Here is a 20,071-nt window from a genome sequence, read left to right on the forward strand (position 1 = left end):
TGAATTTATATTAAATTGCGAACTGTTGACTACGTGTGTTGTTTCGGAACAGGCTCTGATAGATTTTACAATGCACCTATTCGGATATTTTCGATATTTCTTGGATCGAAAAAACGGTTCAACAAAAATCGAAACGTGTCGATGGTTAATTAAATCGGATTATTTTTTTTTGCGATCGCGTTCTTCAGCCTTGTTGGAAATTTATAGACATACTTGGACAAATTTAAATAGCCTCGAGCATCCTTTTTACGCCTACGCATCCTTCGCCCTTGATGTTCGCATCTGCAACGTGTTCTTTAATTCTGATCGTCCTTTTTAGTCTCTCGAGAATTGTACGAAATTGTCGCGTTTGTCAAAGCAGATCACCTTGCACGTAACGAAAATGGTGAAAATCTGCGGGCAATACAAAACGTGTGACTGCAATGGTTTAAAAAAATATCGGTATATTGCGTTGTAACGATTGAATCACTGAGTGGACATTTCGGAAGCAGAGGTTTTTGCAGCGTAGATACCGTGCTGATTTCGCGTGGGTCACGTTATACGTCGAAATATAAAGAATTTAAAACCAGTAAAGCGATATCTTTTATTCAACACGCTTTTTCCGTTTAAAATATGCATTGCGAACGAGAGGTGCTTTGTAAAAGATTACTGTTTTTTTGGACTAGAAATTTTCGATATAAGGACTTTTGTACGTTATGATTTTGAAAGTTGAGTATTTTAGGATATGAGGATCGTGAGATGTAATGATTTTTTAATGTAAGGATTTTGGGATATTGGGACTTTTGGGTTTAGGGATTTTGAAATGTAGGGAATTTTGGAATGAGGGATTTTGGGATTTTTGCATTTTGGGATATAGGGATTGTTTAATTTGGAGATTTTTGAATTAAGGAATTTTGAGATACAGGGATATTTTAATTTGGGGATTTTGGAATTTAGGAATTTTGAGATATAGGGATTTTTGAATTTGGGAATTTTGAGATATAGGGATTTTTGGGTTTAGGGTTTTAAAGATGTATGGGTTTTGGGATTTTTTAATTTGGGGATTTTTGAATTAAGGAATTTTGAGATACAGGGATATTTTAATTTGGGGATTTTGGAATTTAGGAATTTTGAGATATAGGGATTTTTTATTTTGGGAATTTTGAGATATAAGGATTTTTTATTTTGGAAATTTTTAGATATAGGGATTTTTGGGTTTAGGGATTTAAAGATGTATGGGTTTTGGGATATAGGGATTTTTTAATTTGAGGATTTTGGAATTTGGAGATATAGAGATTTTTGGATTAATGGATATTGAGTTAGAGGTATTTTTGGATTTTGGAATATAGGAATTTTGGGATGTATGGATTTTTGATTATATATAGAAATCTGAGGACATAGGGTTTTGGGGATACACGAATTTTGGGATATAGAAATTGTGGGATACAATGAATTTTCAGTATAGGGATTTGTTAACATAAGTATTCTAGAATTTTGTAACATTACAAAACTAGAATATTTAATCATGGAATTTCGGAATTAAGAAATGTGGTACTTTTATCAAAACTTAAGCTCAAATTCATTTACTGTATGAGTCATTCTATCACACTTTTACAGCAACAAATTATCTTAGATTCTCTATTGTATGTTATCTATAATATGCAGCAATCTAATTAATTTTTTCTTGAATAATAATTAATAGTACTCGTAAAAGGTCTATAATGATTAATACAATAAATTTAATAAACGTACAAATGATTCTAGGAGTTCGTAAATCATCGGATAGAAAGTTAAAATTGGAAAATAAAACAATTTGAACAATTACAATAACAACGTTCCGTGCTACATACGTTCGGTTTCACTGTGGCGTTTGGTCCGTTTATTTTATTTTCCGAAGCATTTTTCAGAAACGCTTTTGTTCCACTACAGTTACAGTTAAGAATGCAATAATGAAACTGCCTTTGTATGGTAGTGTAACTAGATAGAGACTACAGTGCATCTAATTTTTCCATTAGTGGGTAATACAATTATTAAAATGAGTAAAAATATAATAGTCATTTCGTAAATTTTTAACCCAAAAACAGAGTTGAACAAAATAGATAAACTGGAATTAATATTTGCGGAATACAAAATGTGTATGTAGTGAGTAATATTAAATACAATTTGTATGATTATTAGTAGTATTTTAAATTATAGATACAAGTTTTATTATTTGAAATTTTGGTATGAAAAATGTAGATGAAAAGTATGTTAAAATTATGCTACCACTACTTTTTCAAAGTTTCAAAGTTTTAAAATATGAAATTTCTAAAAGTTCTATTTCTAATTTTAAATCCTAAAAGCCTGTAGAATTGTAATTGCAAGATTTCAAAGTACCAAAGTTCGTAATTTCAAAAATTCCAAAATTTGAAATTTAAAATCCCAAAGTTATAGTACTATAATTGCAAGGTTTAGAAGTATCAAAATTGTAACTTCAGAAATTCCAAAATTTGAAATTTAAAGTCCCAAAGTAATAGTACTATAATTGCAAGGTTTCAAACTGCCAAAGTTGTAACTTCAAAAATTCCAAAATTTGGAAGTGAAAAAATTCCAAAATTTGGAAGTGAAAAAATTAGAAAATTTGAAAGTGAAAAAATTAGAAAATTTGGAAGTGAAAAAATTCCAAAATTTGAAAGTGAAAAAATTAGAAAATTTGGAAGTGAAAAAATTCCAAAATTTGAAAGTGGAAAAATCTTAAAATGTCATACAAAGCCGAATCCACTCGATCAACCCATGATTTCCCATTTCCCATATTAAAATAATAAACATTTACTTAATTAAGCAATTGTCACGTGTCGCACATTTTGAACGCTGTATTATTGCAATAACATCCGCAGGAAGGAACGGTTCTCTCCATTTACCGTGATAATTCTGTTATTTGTTCATGCAAAGTAGCATACGTGTCGACTGATGTGCACATACTTAGCTGCGTCCTTCCTCGTGCGTTCAAGTAGCTCACCTGCAGTTTCATTAATAAATGAAGATACGACGAACGTTCGATTATGCGGCGGACAAATGTAAAACGTGACAGTTACATCGAATGTTTGTTCGAGCTCCCAACGCGGTAGTTAATTCTTACAAAGCATCAAGGATGAGCGAGCAAAAGCGTGACAAATAAACGTGGATATTTTTTTCTGTAAAATATTCGATGTCGTAACTTTGCTTCGCGTATTATTTACGCTGAAAAATGTACTACGAAGAGTGATTACATCGTTTATTTCCCAGTAAAAACAAGCAAATAAAGAGAATAAATTTTGTTGTATCGCTTTTTCAAATGATTTTGATATAACAAAATTTTTGATCGATTAGTATTTTATCTTTATCTGTATTTTGTGACTTTATCAGTATGTGATGCAATGTACACTTGATAAATATTGAGATTTGCAAATTTTTTAATTTTCAAGCTTAGTAACTGAAATATTTTCATTCTTTATATTTACAATTTTAATTAAAAATTTGCAAATTTAGTTTAAAAAATTTAGAGTGGCAATTAGAAAGTTTGTAAAGTATTTATTAAAATAATATATAATCAATAATTCATTTGATGTTTCATGAAGTTTGAATTACCGGTTAGATGCACAAATTAGATTAAAATGTGAGCCTAGTTTATTGTTTCGTGCAAGTTGGCTAAAAAATGGTATATAACTTGATTTGTATCGCTTTGGAGTGAAAATATCGACCAGCGTGTAGATTCAATTCAACGCTCTTGCTTGGATGTTGTTCAACACGTGTAATGGGGACTTGTTTGCTCTGCCTCTGGTAATAGTATAACCACATTATGTCTGCCTTTTAAAGGTCACTTCTGTGAACTTCTACGGTAAACTGCGGAAATATGTTCAAAAGTGTTCCACAGACAGATTATATGATAATATGTACCGTATTTATAGTTTCTTTGAAACAGTTTCCAACTCTCAAAGGTGACTGGGTTGGTCATAACACACACTTACGAAATAATACATAACATATTTTCCAAAGTTAAACACTCGTATATTCAAATGAACGTATATTGAAAAATTAGATAAATGTTCGTTCTTATAAATTGGAACGAATGTTAAATTTATAAAATGAGAGCGAACATAAATTTCATTTAGAGTTTCAATCATAAGCAATAAATTTAATTACAGTTTCAATCGTGACCAATAAGTACACACTTAAGAAATAAACTTCCATTAATAGTGACAAATGCTATTTTCTTAAGAGCTTAGATGTTTATTGATTGAAACGTTAGGAGAGAAGGGATTACTGGCAAAAAATTAGGTCAGCATTCCGTAAACGTTTCTGTACGTGTTTGCAGTTTCGTGTCGTTTGATGGCAAAATCTAGTTTCCTTGGAGTAACCTTGATTTTGGGGGTAATAATTCTTGGGGGTTTGTCGTCCCTGAACGAGCCAACCCCATCGAAATTGCGTCGAAAGTGGAATGGCTAGCATCGATCCAGAAGGGGAACGTTCGCAAAGAACGCAATAAATTCTGCAGCAAAGAAAGCAATCGTAATCGTCGATGCAAAAAAAAAACTGGTGATATATTGACGTAACGATAAATAATTCGCTGATTATAAAGTCAAATTACGCTTGCAGGTGTTCACACTTCAGAATATTTAATGAGTACCTGCAGTACATTGTTTTCATTAGTATTATCATTTTATATTGAAAATACATATTTGGATGAAACTTATACATTCTTCGATACAGATGCTTATTACAGCAGACTCTCGATTTATTACTATGGGAATAGACTCACGTCTTTTTACCACATGTTATATCACCACGCGTTGTATTACCACGCGTTACATCGTCACGCGTTGTATCACCACGCGTTGGATTACCACGCGTTGTATTACCACGTATTGGATTCCCACGCGGTATATTGCCACGTGTTACATCACCACGCGTTGTATCACCATGCGTTGTATTACCACGCGTTACATCGCCACGCGTTACATCGGCACGCGTTATATCACCACGCGTTATATCACCACGCGTTGTATTACCACGCGTTGGATTACCACGTGTTGGATTCCCACGCGTTATATTGCCACGTGTTATATCACCACGCGTTGTATCACCGCGCATTGTATTGCCACGCGTTGTATTACCACGCGTTGTATTACCACGTATTGGATTCCCACGGGTTATATTGCCACGTGTTATATCACCATGCGTTATATCGTCATAAGTCAGATCCCCTCGCGTTATAGCGCCACAAGTTAGATCACCTCGCGTTATATCGCCACTAGTTAGATCACCTCGCGTTATATCGCCACAAGTCAGATCACCTCGCGATATATTGCCACGAGTTAGATTATTACATATTATATCGCCAAATATTCTATTTCTATGTGTTAGATTGCTTCGTGCTATATCGCCACATGTTATATTGCTATGTGTTATATAACCTCGTGGTAGATTATCATGCATTATATCACTACACGTGTTATCGTCACACATTACGTTATCAAGTATTATATTGCCAATTGTTAGATTATTACGCATTACATCACCAAACGTTCCCTGTCAGTTATTTTTAACTAGCAATTTAATTTCATCACATTACGCGGGCAATTTGCTGTGATTAATTTACTGAAAATCCTCCGTTGATAAATATCAAGTATTATAATAATATAGTCGTGCATATTTGAATATAATATTCGAAATGATTTAATACATCATCATTGAATAATGCGATATACAGCTGTATACATGAATATCTAGCGTTCTCATCGAACGCGAAATTGTTCCCCTGTTATCGATATTAATATCACTGAGAATTGATATCTAGGTTGCGAATTTCCATTACGTCTTTGTATCGTTTAATCTGCATACGTATTTTATTCTTCCGAAGCGTATTTTTACGAGTGCCTTGTTCGATATCATTTCCGTCATAACAGTTATGCGTGATTGGAAAAACAATGATTTCGTGGACGTCATAACTTCTTCAGCTGATAACTTATTATCGGTTTATAATTGTGTGATATCAAGTTCGTTAAACCTTTCTTTCAAAACTCTTCATTCAAACAGTTATTGGTTCCGGTTTAATCAGATACATTCTTTTCACTGCTTTCAATCTACGGAAGCTCTAATTCAGTTTATTTAATTGGCGAAAATTTGATATTGGAAATTCATTTTCAGCTACCTTTTACATTCAAAACGTGTTACACATGTGACCTCGCACCTTTTACAGAGATTTAATTATCAAATGATTTATTTACGTATGTGGGATATTTTTGTAGTCATAAATATTTATTAGAATCTTGAAACTATATTGTTTCCAGAATATTTGATTTAAAAGTACAGGGTTAATCACACGTGTACACATTTCGTCATATAGTTTCCTAAATAAAATAAGCAGATATACGTTTATCTCAAAATCATAGGCGTCGAAACCAACCGATATCAATTCGGTATCGTTCAATATTTGTGCAACCATGTTTGAACGTTCGATTAATATCCAAAATAAACTTCATCGAAATAACAATTTAACAAAATCTTGGAATAATCCGCTACATTTTCCCCGAAAATACTTGCGGACCGTAATACTGGGAAAAGAGGATTATCGAGAAAGCTGTTTCAACTTTCGAACTTTTTTTTATTAACGCCGAAGGAAATATTGGATTAAAATAGAATAAAAGTATTATCGCGGCGAAGAAGGATCACGAAGTCGGGATTGGAAGCTCGCTTTCGTTATTGTTGCCCGAGTTTCTTGACTTGGTCCCGCCACCAATTTTTCTCCCCATCTCGTCGAACAAAAGGAAGAGAAGAACGAGGAGCTATAATAATTCCTTTGAGCATGCACTTCACGGGAACGGGGAGAGACAGTCAATCGATACGACCCAGTTTCCCTCTCACGACCCCGAAATTTGCCACATCGACGACCCCGTTGTCAAAATCGGGACATTTCCCGGTATATGGCCAAAAGCTTTGATCCTGTGATTGCTGTTTTCCGGTCATTTTTCGAATTCGGATGCTAACCGTGCGGTTCCTCTTCTCGGGAAAATATGGCATTTTTATGATCAAATGTGATAAAAAATATAGAACTTCATTTTGGTACAAAATGAAATTACACTTGAAATATAATATTGCGTACATCTTATATAAAATAACTTCTCACACTAAATTTGCAGATAGTACGTTTATAAATTTTAGTCTAGGTACGTACATAACTTCTTGTACACATGTTATATAAATAGTATACCGTAGACTATTATATAATGCACTTTATACACTATATAATTCATATAGTATACTATAATAATCAGGGTATTAAAAGATGATTCAGTATCGTCCATTAGGGGATGAAAATCTAAGAAAAAATTTTTGAACACCCCAATATAATTTATTATATACATAAATAAAAAATAAACTATTTGCTAATACATATAATAAAAATAAATATAAATTATACAGTTTTGTAGGTATATCAGAAAAATAACATTTTTGCATTCTCAAATGTTTTTCTAACATTTAATAAAATGTTTTTAGAAGTACACACTATATAAAGTAAAATAGGGTATAATAGCATATGTATAAAAAAAGGAGTACAATAATACATACAAAATATAGTACAATAGTATGCAGTACCGTTGGCAACCCTAGTTGAGCTAGAAACGAAAAAGAGGGTAATAAAGTTGTTTTGAATCAGTTTGTATTTTCATTGGGTAGAATTTGGGTCACATTGTGCTCCAATAAATTGTCTGATTCGATTGATTTTAATAACTCAAGCGAGTTAATGTATTTGAAACATAAAATTTGTTTATTTATGCGAAATGAGATGAATTTTGGTTTATTGATTGGATTAAATTTCGTACCAGTTTGCGTTGCATTTATTTTAATAAAAGCATATGTTATTTCTATAAAAGATACGTGGGTTTATTGTGATAAGAGTCTGTGAAGGTTTATTTAAAAAAAGAATCTGATATGTAGGTATACTTTGATGAAGACAAATGTTGATTTATTTCAATTAAAATGTTAGTCTACTTTGATAAAAGCATACATCAAATTCCTCTTTATTTTTTCATTACTTTTTTGTTCATTTCTTAATCTTTCATTATGGAGCAAAGAAGCATGGAGCAAAGAAACTTAGCAACACATAAAAAAAGATTGATTTTTTATAGTTTTCAAGTTCTTGTTTATCAAACCTGGTACAAGAAACTGAATGTCGTAGTTGTGTCACGAGTCCTTTTTCCATCGAGTCCGTCAATGTTAGACGATTCAGCCACGATTAAATCGCTCGTTTGTTTGGAACAATAGGAAGATCTGTTCTTCAGATCGTTCACGTAGAAACAACTTAATAATTGGTGGTTCTGACTACTTCCTCCAATCTCACAATCAGTCGCGTGCGCTAAACGCTTCCTCCTGAATTCTAATTTAACCCTCGGTCGAGGATGTGCTCGGTATTTCAATCCCAGTATCATAATAGCTAGTTAAACGATGAATTCTTTGCGTGTCCTTCTTTCATCTGCTTGTCAAACGCTCGGCTCTTTTTCACGCAGTTTCATCCCTTTCGCCTTTTGATGGACAACATGACTTTGGTATTCTTCGTTTAAATTGCTGCAACGCTGTTAATCCGTTCGCCAAACGATGCGCATATGTATGTGCAGAGATGTGTCGTTTAGAGGTCTCGTCACTTGTTGATCTTTCGTTGGTAAATTTTTGCAGTTGGAAATTTTTTAACTTCTGAAGTTGGATATTAGAGATTTGGGAGATATTAGAGGGCTTTGAGAGATTTGGGAGTTTGATAATTTAAGAATTTGAAGGTTCGAAAATTTTAGGAACCGGGATGTGAAAATTTGGAGTTTTGGAAAAATGGAAATTTAGGGATTTGAAGGTTTGAAGTTACAAAAATTTAGAGATTTCGAAACCTGGAAATTTGGAAACTTGGAAACTTGGAGATAAGGAAGTTTGGAAACCTGATAATTTGATAATACACGAATTTGGAGATATGAGGATTTTAAAATATGAGAAATTCAAGATATTCAACTAGGTAATTAGAGAATTTAAAAATTAAAAAATTTAGTAATTTGATAATTTTAAATTTTGAGAATTAAAAAACTTGATAACTGCAAAACTTAGAAATTAAAAAATTTTAATATTTATACATTCAAGAATTTGTGAATTTTGTAATTCGAAAATTTGAGTATTTGTAAATTTAAGAATTCCGCTATTTAGAAATAGAGAAAGTGAGAATTTGAATATTTTCCAATTCACACGTTTGGTTCCTCAAAATTGAAGACGAGTGAGCAGTTGAAAACTATTAAGCTCTAATTTTCTCTGAACAAACACGACAGTGACCGCACACGTAATATTATCTAATTTAATTATACACAAAATTTGTACGTTATTTTGTGATCTTGCCAGATGCGCACTCAAAATTACGTAGCTATTTCACAAAGTTCGTGTTTACAGAATCTGTCGTTCACGTTGCCAACAGTCAATTCATCGTTTAAATCCAATGTAAATTTTGCAATATCTTTACATTCCCGAAGAACAAAGTGTCCTGATTTCTTTACAAGTGGCACTCTCATTTTTCATACGAAACATGTGTACATATTAATAAAATCAACCAGGTAAAATCTTCTTTAGAGAGAAGAAGAGATATGCAATTTTTATATATATGTTCATTTGCAGTTTAAATTTTATTTAAAAGTTTGTTTCATTCGTATCAGCAGTAAGCGTTTGAACTTCAGAGGTATAAATTTAGAAATTCGACGGATTTTCGAACACTGCCAACGTATTTCTTTGACCAACATTAATCGGGCGTGTTTCCGGTTTGCGACGATTCGGCAATCAGTATTGCTTGTTATTAATATCCTGTACATGTGTATACTCGGGTGATGCAGGCGTTTTTTACCTGTTTTCCAGATTCCAAACTTCGCATTTCATATTTTTAAATATTCAGTCAGATATTGCATAATTTTCCAATTTTATGTTAATTTCATATTCTTGTATCCGTAGATCCTCTGTATCCCAATATTTTTAGATACCAAGATCCTTATATTTCTACGTCCCTGGATGTTAAGACACTTATGTGCCTATACTGCTAGATTTCTATAAAATGTGTTAATTTTCCAGTTCATAAATTCTCAAAACTTCTATTTAATCATCTAAACTCCTAAGTTTGAACGATTCCAAATTACCAAATAAAAAAATTGCAATTTGTAGGTACAAAAGCTTACAGCTTAACAATACCTCATTTTAAAACCGCTACGTTCAACAATGTTAAACATCGTAAATCAAAAAGTTGACTACAAAACCACCCCTTTCCCTAAGAAAGCCTACCCGGGTATACCTGAGTGTACCTCTGTTATCCACACGGGAGCAACATAATTGAATTTATGCGATCGATACGTCGACTAGCGTCGACATCGTGCATATCCATTACCAACGATTCTGTGTCATTTTCCACAGCTCCGCTGGATGCCCGAACGTCTTCCGCAACAGCCAGGGAACTCGAAGAGTCCCAAAAGTCATCAGAACACATCCATTTGTCCGAAGAAAGTCTCGAAGATGCACGGGATAAATCATTTATTATCGCATCATGGCTCCCATAACGGCGACACGAGAACAGCCCACCATCATCAAGACCCGAAGAGCTCGTCCGCGTCGGACGCCAGACAGCAGAACACCAAGATCCTGCAGGAACTGTTAAACCACAAACACATACAGAAGCGGATATCTCGCGGTTCAGTTAGCTCGACTTACTCTTACGGTTCTTCCACGTCCTACGGTTCCTCGCACGGATCTAACTCTTCGAATCACAGTTCCTTGCTGCACGGTGTGCACAACCACTCGGTGTATCACACGATTCACGGGAACAGCCACTACGGTCATCACCAGTCGAACCATCACCACTATCACAACCACCATCATCCTCTTCAGCATATTCACCAGCTGCACCAAACGAGCAGCGGTAGAGCGTCGCCCACGTCGCCGAGTCCGACCGGGGATCACGAGAAGCAGCATCATCACCATCATTACAGCATTCAGGAGATGATACGTCATTTCGGGAGGCGTTTGGGGCACATGAGGAGACAGAGCGAGTGCCAGGATCCGCCCAGGAAGAAGGAGGAAGATTTTCGTAACAGAAGCCAGAGTTTGGACGGTGGGGCGAGACACCCGAGCCTGAGGGACGCTGATTGCGAGACCACCTACAGAATCTACGAAAGTATACTCAGGCAAGGTAACAAACTATAGTGTTTCGAGATTCGAACGATTGGACGATTCTTTCTGGCAGGAAACCGGGATCGATCCACTGGAAATGTGGCTCCTTTCAGTTCTTGCCAAATATTTCACGTATTGCCGGTGTACGTGTTGTGCCATTTTGACGTTTAATTTTAGGAATATAGGAATATTCAGATCTAGGAAGATGGGAAGTTATGTAGAGATGTACTGATATAGAGATTCAGGGGTTTGTGGATGAAAGGTTATAACTTTGAAATTTAGGAGTTTGGATATTTGAAAATTCGGGACATACAAATTTAGGAATCTAATAATATTGGGATATGGGAATCTAGGTATATAGAAATCTAGGAACATGGTGATATGGGGTTAGAGATATACGTATGTAGAAAGCCGAGGATTTAGTGATATTGGGACATACATTTATGGAAATATAGAAATATGGAAATATATAATAGTAATCTAGAAGTATAGGAATATTGGTATATTAAAACCTAAAGATCTAGCAATATTGGGACATGTGAATCCAGAAATATTGACATTTGAAAGCTTACATATATGCCTACATATATTTCGTTATTTTGTAATATGATTTCGTGGTTAACGATCTGATACCAGATTTTGCGTATTTCACCTCAATAACTCGAAAGTTTATAATTTTATACCCGCGTTATTCTGGTATCCCAAGTATATAAGCTGATTTATTCTCACTTATTACTTATGCTTTACGGCTTATGCGCGATGGTAATCAATATAAAATGCAGAAAGCTTTCAGCTGTTACCGCAATCAAATTATGCAGTCAAAGTAAAAATAAATATGGTGAATAATCAAGATCGTAAGTATTTCAGGTTAGCGCCTTTAAAAAGCAAATCTCGAATACCGTATTGTATCATATATTTATTGGCAAACACCGCGTTGGCAATATTTCTTAAGTTCATTTTCCGACTGCATTTCGGTTACGCAATTTGTTTTGACGGCGCTCGAAAATGCAGTCTTTGTTGTCTTCGAGTTGTGACATGTCAAACTGATTATTTTGTTAACACGTCTGCCGCGATAGAAGTAGCCATATCAATCTCTTTAAGAAAGGAAAACAAATGAGTAATGATGAAGAATATGATTGGACAGATTTAATTAAATATTTCAAGAAAGAGGACATGAGACAAATGATGTATAATGTCATCGTTGCCTCGTTAATCATTTATAATGATCGATTTAAATATTGGTAAACGTGATAACACATTTTTTATCGTAAATGTGAGGAGAGTTAGTGTGACACGTGATGATGTAGTGGGAGTATCATATTTGGAGTGACTATGCAATGCGTGATGATTTAATATTTATTGACACACTGCATGGGGATACAATATGTGGTGATATGACAGGTGGTGATACACTACGTGGTGATATAATGCGTGGTCATCCAACGCGTGGTAATACCATGTGTGGTGGTACAGTGCGTGGGGATATAACGCGTGGTAATCCAACGCGTGGTAACACCACGTGTGGTGATACAGCGCGTGGTAATCCAACGCGTGGTAATACCACGTGTGGTGATACAGCGCGTGGTAATCCAACGCGTGGTAATACCACGTGTGGTGATACAGCGCGTGGTAATCCAACGCGTGGTAATACCACGTGTGGTGATACAGCGCGTGGTAATCCAACGCGTGGTACTCCAACGCGTGGTAATACCACGTGTGGTGATACAGCGCGTGGTAATCCAACGCGTGGTAATACAACGCGTGGTAATCCAACGCGTGGTAATACCACGTGTGGTAATCCAACGCGTGGTAATCCAACACGTGGTAATCCAACGCGTGGTAATACAACGCGTGATAATCCAACGCCTAGTAATATAACGCATGGTGATACAACGCGTAGTTATATAACGCGTGGTGATATAATGCGTGGTAATACAACGCACGGTAATACAAAACCTAATGATACACTGCGATATAAAACAAATCAATTCACTGAACTTTTTTAATTAATTAACAAAACCTTCAAATTGCATCAAGTTCAAGAATGAAAGTGAAGAAGAATTGCGGTTCATCTATTTTTGTTTCGTATACATATTTTTTTACTGGAGTTTACATTCTTAATTTTATTTTAAGATTCCCTCATTGTCTCGCCGTTTATTTCCGTCGCGATGGATTTAATCGCGCGACACATTTCTATTTTTGGTACAGTGAATGACTTTATGTAACATTTTGTTTCGCAAGCTCAGCCTCCGTAAAGTTCAGGTTCCATTGAAACAGCGAGGATCACCTTGACCCGATCGCATTGCTATTCCGCTTTTACAAGTGCTTCAAAACTTGATGGCTCATTATAGATTCTGCCAGTTTTGCCAAACGTCGGCATACATACGTCCTACGCGATCTTCTCCTTTCGCTCTTAAATCTTGTACTGTACAGTCTCGTAGCCAGGAATCAGGATATATTTATCTTTCCTAATAAGTTTGATAATTGTATAACTTTATAACAGGTTTATAAGAAACTTGAAAACGTAGTTCGCAAGAAACATGCAAAACCTATTTTCTTTTGTCCAGAAATATTTAATTACTCTTTGAATAAAGTAACAAATGCAACCTATGACATATCCCCATTTATTTTTTAAATATCGCGTAAACACTATATCACTCAAGGTTGAAGTTTAAAGAATAAATAGATTCGAAAATCACGTGTATGTTGTTTCAGTCACGCGCATTAACTTTAATGATGTCTTAGGAAGGATTAATGATGTCATATATCACTGGCACGTCGTTTAATTTATATCGACAGAACAGCGACAATATATCGATAATCGATAGTAGCGCCATTATCTCGACCGTTGTTCATTGTGGGAATTGATTACTGTAATATAAAGAAATAGGTGGCAATCTTCTATCAAACACCGAACATTATGCGTTATATCGCAACGTGTTATTATATCGTTACACATTTTGCGCGTTATATTGACCAGCGTTTGTTATATTGTCACGTGTACATCTTTCTGTTGTATTATCACGTTTGGTATATTGCCATCTGGTATGTCGTCGTAGGTCAGATTGTCAGATGCTATATTATCACGTGTTATATCGCCATGTGGTATATCACCACGCGTTGGGTTACCACGCGTTGTATTACCACGCGTTGGATTACCACGCGTTATATCACCACGCGTTGGATTACCACGCGTTATATCACCACGCGTTGTATTATCACGCGTTGGATTACCACGCGTTGTATCGCCACGCGTTCTCTCACCACGCATTGAATTACCACGCGTTGGGTTACCACGCGTTGGATTACCACGCGTTGTATTACCACGCGTTATATCACCACGCGTTGGATTACCACGCGTTGTATCGCCACGCGTTGAATTACCACGCGTTGGGTTACCACGCGTTATATTACCACGCGTTATATTACCACGCGTTGTATTACCACGCGTTATATCACCACGCGTTGGATTACCACGCGTTGTATCGCCACGCGTTGTATCACCACGCGTTCTATCACCACGTGTTGGATTACCACGCGTTGTGTTACCACGCGTTGTATTACCACGCGTAGGATTACCATGCGTTGGATTCCCACGCGTAATATTATCACGCGTTGAATTCCCACACGTTATATCACCACGTGTTATATCACCACGCGTTGTATTACCACGCATTGGATTCTCACGCATTATATTACCACGCACCGTATTCCTACGCGTTATTATGTAATTATGTTTCGATTTGCTACGCATTATTTCGCCACGTGCCACGTAGTCATGTGCGATATATCACCACTTGTTATATGGTCACAGATTGTATCACTACTTGTTATTATGTAGTCAAGAGTTATTCCGCTGTGTATTATATCGCCACATATTATTATACCGCAATATATCGTTAAGAGTTGCACTGCCAATTGTTATATCGTCACGCGTTATATCTTCACGCGCTGTAACGTCACGCCCACTTCCGCGCATTATATTGACTATATCAAATATTTTGAGGGTCAGCTATATTTCCAAATTCTGCATTTGATGTGCAGCACTATATGAACCTTTTAGCTCATTAAAGTTGAGAATATGAGTGTCCCTGAAATTTAATAGTTTTTCCAATATTGAACATAATTTAAAAAGTGCTAAAATTTGATTGCATCGTAAATGTGAATCGGTCCGAGGGAGCGTGTTGATAAACGTGTTCGTTCGGCAGTGTTTCGTGAGCTGCATATGTGCAGCTGCAACGAGCCGCGTCCGTTGACGCAGTTCCTTCGAGTCCGTTTGACTTTGTGATACAAGGTCGACGGTTAAACTAGTCGCCTAAAATAACTCGCTTCTTTAAATGATAATAATTAATATTTTCCGAAGTCTATCGACATCTCGAACCGGAAGAAACAGGATGTCTTTCCAGATATTTTTGATCAAATTGCGTTTGTAAGAGAATCATTGAGAAAGATCAAACAGGAAGGATTACACGCACATGTAGAGAAAGGTTAGTCATCGTTTAAGGTGGCGTCAGCGGGTGTATTATTATACATTTGTGCAATCATGTGTATCAGTCGTAATTGGACATACATTATTTTAAGGACTTGGACGAAGTGTTTTAAAGCTTTCTAGAATTTTGTATCGGTGAATTTTTATATCGGTAAGATTGTTTTCTGTAAGTTAAGCTGATTATTTTCTATTGGCTTTTCTTTGTTACTCTGCACCGATAATAATGCAATCATCATAAGTAGCATGTCATTGAGGCACTTCACCATACATAAGTTGATAAGCTATTATTTTCGCAACGACAGATCAACGTTAACTATCGCTAATGGCTCTAAAAAATTACCTAGTATATACAGCTGATGCGTATTACATATCTCCTTTAAAATTATAAATTTAAGTATTTAAATCTCCTTTAAAATTTCTTTAAGAAATCTATGAAACCCAGATTGTAACTGAACAAGTAACATTAATAGTACAGTACAGTATTAAAAAATGGATTTTGCAATATTTTTGTAAGCATGAAGCTAGAAAATAAACTTTCCGATGAAATATAAGCGTCGAAAGTTTTGTTAATATTTTTACAGCTCGAAATATGAACCAAGAAAGTTTTCCAATATTTTTACGCGTCGATATAGCAGCAAGAAATAAATTTGTCAGTGTTCGATCGACGTTTCAGCTTTCAATTTCTTGGTCACGCATTAATCGAACCTGCAGTTAATCGACCAATTATATACGTATTATTGTGCACTACGTAGTTTGCCAGACACTCCTAATTGTTATCAGAGATGTTTACCGCATAAAAACAAAACCAAACATGTATAAAAACATATTGGTGTATCAGTCAGATTACTTGTTTAGTACTTGGATTATTCAAGCTGCATAAAGATCAAAGTTATATAAAGATCAAAGTGTAATGTAAAAAATGATATGACTTTACAAGTAAATTAAAGTGGTTTGGTACTTTCGATATTTATTTTGAGTAATTAATCATTAAATGAGATATGTTTATTAAGTATGTCCATGTTTGAATAAATATAAAATACAAAGAATTTATTTAACACTAAACCTACCAGTGTATAATGCACACTTACTCTGAAATTAAAAATGAAGTTGAAGAATAAATAAGCAAATTATAAAACATAAATTAATATACATATTAATTCTTTACCTTCATGAAGATTGGCAGAAATTATTTTAACAAATTTTGTAAGATAAAATGAAAAACTTGTAAAACTGTCATTTGACCTTTTTGGTAATTTTAGTGTTAAATTTTATTTAATTTTTCTTTTTATTTAAAAAACCAAAAAATGTTGAACTGCCATTTTGACTTATCTCTAAATCCAAACGTTGAAAATCTATAGATAGTTAACTCAAAAAAAGAAGCAGAAAATTGACGTCATTTTTAAATTCGTTCATCTGTTAGATGGCTTTTGCTCGCTGGTTTGTAACCCGAGCCAAGATTTTGCGGTTTCTCGATCACTGGTCCAATCAATCAGAACCATTTAAATCTAACAAATATTCTCTCTTAGTGAACTAACCAAGGAATAAAACAGTCGAACTAGAGTTTCATCATTTACTGGATACAAAATTCGAAACGACAGAAAATTTCAGAGGATCCTAACAAGAAGCGATCTATTTGTTTCTCGAACCGGAATTCGAGTGATTCATCCGAGACTTCCGCTTCGACCATCGAATCAATCGTGTCCTTTATGCTCATAAACAAAGTTTGTTTTTCTCAATTTCTGCAGCCGGAAATATACATCCTTGGTGAAGGGTTTTATACACTTTGAAATGTTTCGAACAGAAAATTCGAATTATTTCAAGTTTTAGATGTTCATACATTGATCCACATATTGTTGGATCAACGATTCACATATTGTTAAACCAATTTTTATTTCATCCTTCAATGGTAACTTAAACTTTCGATTTTCATCAGTATTTGTTTATTTTTTTGCTCATTATCCAGGAAACAAATTTTTGAATATTAATTGACTTCGTTTTAGTTTCTTTATGTGACTCACCTGGTGCGTCACATCAAAATTTCTAAATTCCTAAATTTGTGGATTTGAAATTCTTACATTTGAAAATCTTGCATTCGTAATTTTTTAAACTTCCTAAACTTACAAATTTAAATTATCTAATTTCCAAAATTCAAAATTTCTTAATTACACCAAAATTCAAAATGTTAAAATTACACCAAAATTCAAAATTTCTAAATTACATAAAAATTCAAAATTTTTAAATTACACCAAAACTTGAACTTTCACGAGAATTTGTAACTTTGTACCTTCAAAAATATCTTACCGCGTAAATACAAAAAATCCCAAACTCTTTCTAATTTAATTTACCTTGCAATTTAATTAAATTTGACAACTCTATTTCGTTATTTAAAAATCTATAAATGTTTACAATAAAAAGAACCTACATTCGTAAATGAAAAAATTGCAAATACATCTCTGTAAATCCTATAACAACCCTGACGAGGAAACAAAGTGACATTTTATCGATGAAATTATTTTCGTAATATTTCATTTTAATGAATTTCTCTGAATGCCTTTCCTTCATTCGATTTGACGCTGTAAACTGACCTTTAAACTGTTTCTCTCGCGCACGACAGAAAATGATATTAATTTTTGTAGAAATAAAATCGACGAACGAACGTACTCCGTTGTATTTCGCTTTTGTATTGCTCGGATGATATTTCATCCCACGACTAGTTAACTGACAATCTCGATCAATTCTACCTTGAATAAATTTACCGTTTTCCCCTGTCTGTTTTCTCGGACATTTTACCGATAAAATGGAACACCAGAGAATACATTCAGAACACGAAAGAAACTTTACCCATAAAACGGCATCTTACTGTGATTATCGTACGTTTTAATAATCCAATTATACAGTTACGAGATAGTTGACGTAACACTGTATCTTACCGCATCTTCCACATATTTTTCCTACTGTTTGTAATCTCCTTTGTTTCAATAGGTTAAAAATAAATTTTCAAATTTGTAGGACGTTGGATGTAAATATTTAATGTCTGTTTTAAAAGGGTACATTTGTTAACTCGTTATATAGGAATGAATCTTCTGATCATTTTTTGTACTACGTTTAAACTTGAAAATTACTTGATATTTGACTTATAGTGATAATATAATTATTAGGAATATTAGTATGATTTTAATATTAATAATGTTGATCATATTTTTTTTATTAATGGTAGTCTTGCAACCCTGAGAATATTTTCTTCTTCAAACAAACCAAATGTGATGAACGAAACTTGCAAATTGCTTGGAATTTAACTTACTGTAATTATCTAACTACAAATCAAAGATTTTAATGTATTGTTTTAACGTCAATAATTTGTATAACATTTTTGCCATTAGTGCTCTTCCCACACTAAGAATATTTTTTCAAACTCAGATCCTTTCAGATTCAGTGAGGAACACATCAAATGAAGTTAATTATAATTCATCGATTAATAATTTAATACTCGAGTGTCCTTAAAACTCCAAAAATTCGAAACTTCAAAATGTAATCTTATAAATGAGTCTTTGTTAGGCGTCATAAAGAAGAAATATTGATTGTAACGATAATTGTATTCAAGAGTTGTGTAACAATCGCATTAACTTGCACAAATGGGTTTTGTTTGAAATGAAGTTGTAAGGCAAAGGGTTAACGACGAAACTAACGTAAAAATTCACGTCACGACTTCAGGGCGAGTCTTTTGATTTGTTTTTCTCTTGGCGAAGGTCGTCAGCGCACGTTTCAACGATTAAATTCGCTTTCTCAGCGTGAAACATTATAACAGCTTATCACGAGTATTTATTTCCTTTGTGCATTGCTGACTATGAAATTCTTGATGGAATTACGTTCTTTTATTATTTAATATAAAGTAAATAATCATAAAAATGTTAACTTATTTCATAACTAGTTTCTCCCTTGGCAATTCACAACAAAGGAGTCTAATATTTAAACTAATATTTATGTTATTTTTATATTTGAAAGTTTAGTATTTAAATTATTATTATATTCAGAAGTTTAATAGGTATATTATTCTTGTTGAGTTAGGCATTGAATTAGACACGGAACAATCAGAGCTCGAGGATTACGCCCCCTCAGCCATTAGGCTCGAAGCGTTGCATTTTACGCGTTGCATTACTACGCGTTGAACTATTACCCGCTGAATATCCACGCGCTGGATTACTACACGTTGGATATCCGCACGCTGGATTACTACACATTCTATTACAACGCGTTGGATTACCATGCATTAGATTCCTACGCTTAGAATTACCACGCGTTGCAGTATTACGCGCTGGATTACTACGCGTTGGATATCCGCACGCTGGATTACTACACATTCTATTACAACGCGTTGGATTTCCATGCATTAGATTCCTACGCTTAGAATTA

General features: G+C 34.4%; 1 protein-coding gene across 2 annotated transcripts in view; it reads left to right on the forward strand.

Annotated features, from left to right (window-relative positions):
- Window positions 1-20,071, forward strand: part of SNF4Agamma (SNF4/AMP-activated protein kinase gamma subunit) — a 157,486-nt gene that overhangs the window by 82,086 nt on the left and 55,329 nt on the right. Inside the window, exon 7 of one of the 2 annotated variants that reach the window (XM_012292977.2) lies at window positions 10,420-11,191. The exons of the other annotated variant lie outside the window; for it this stretch is intronic. Within the exon in view, the coding sequence (XP_012148367.2) occupies window positions 10,420-11,191 (772 nt within the window). The remainder of the gene's footprint in view (window positions 1-10,419; window positions 11,192-20,071) is intronic. 2 annotated transcript variants of the gene reach the window in all.

The sequence above is a fragment of the Megachile rotundata genome, chromosome 5, assembly GCF_050947335.1.
Source record: "Megachile rotundata isolate GNS110a chromosome 5, iyMegRotu1, whole genome shotgun sequence".
In the NCBI taxonomy this organism is placed as follows: Eukaryota; Metazoa; Arthropoda; class Insecta; order Hymenoptera; family Megachilidae; genus Megachile; species Megachile rotundata.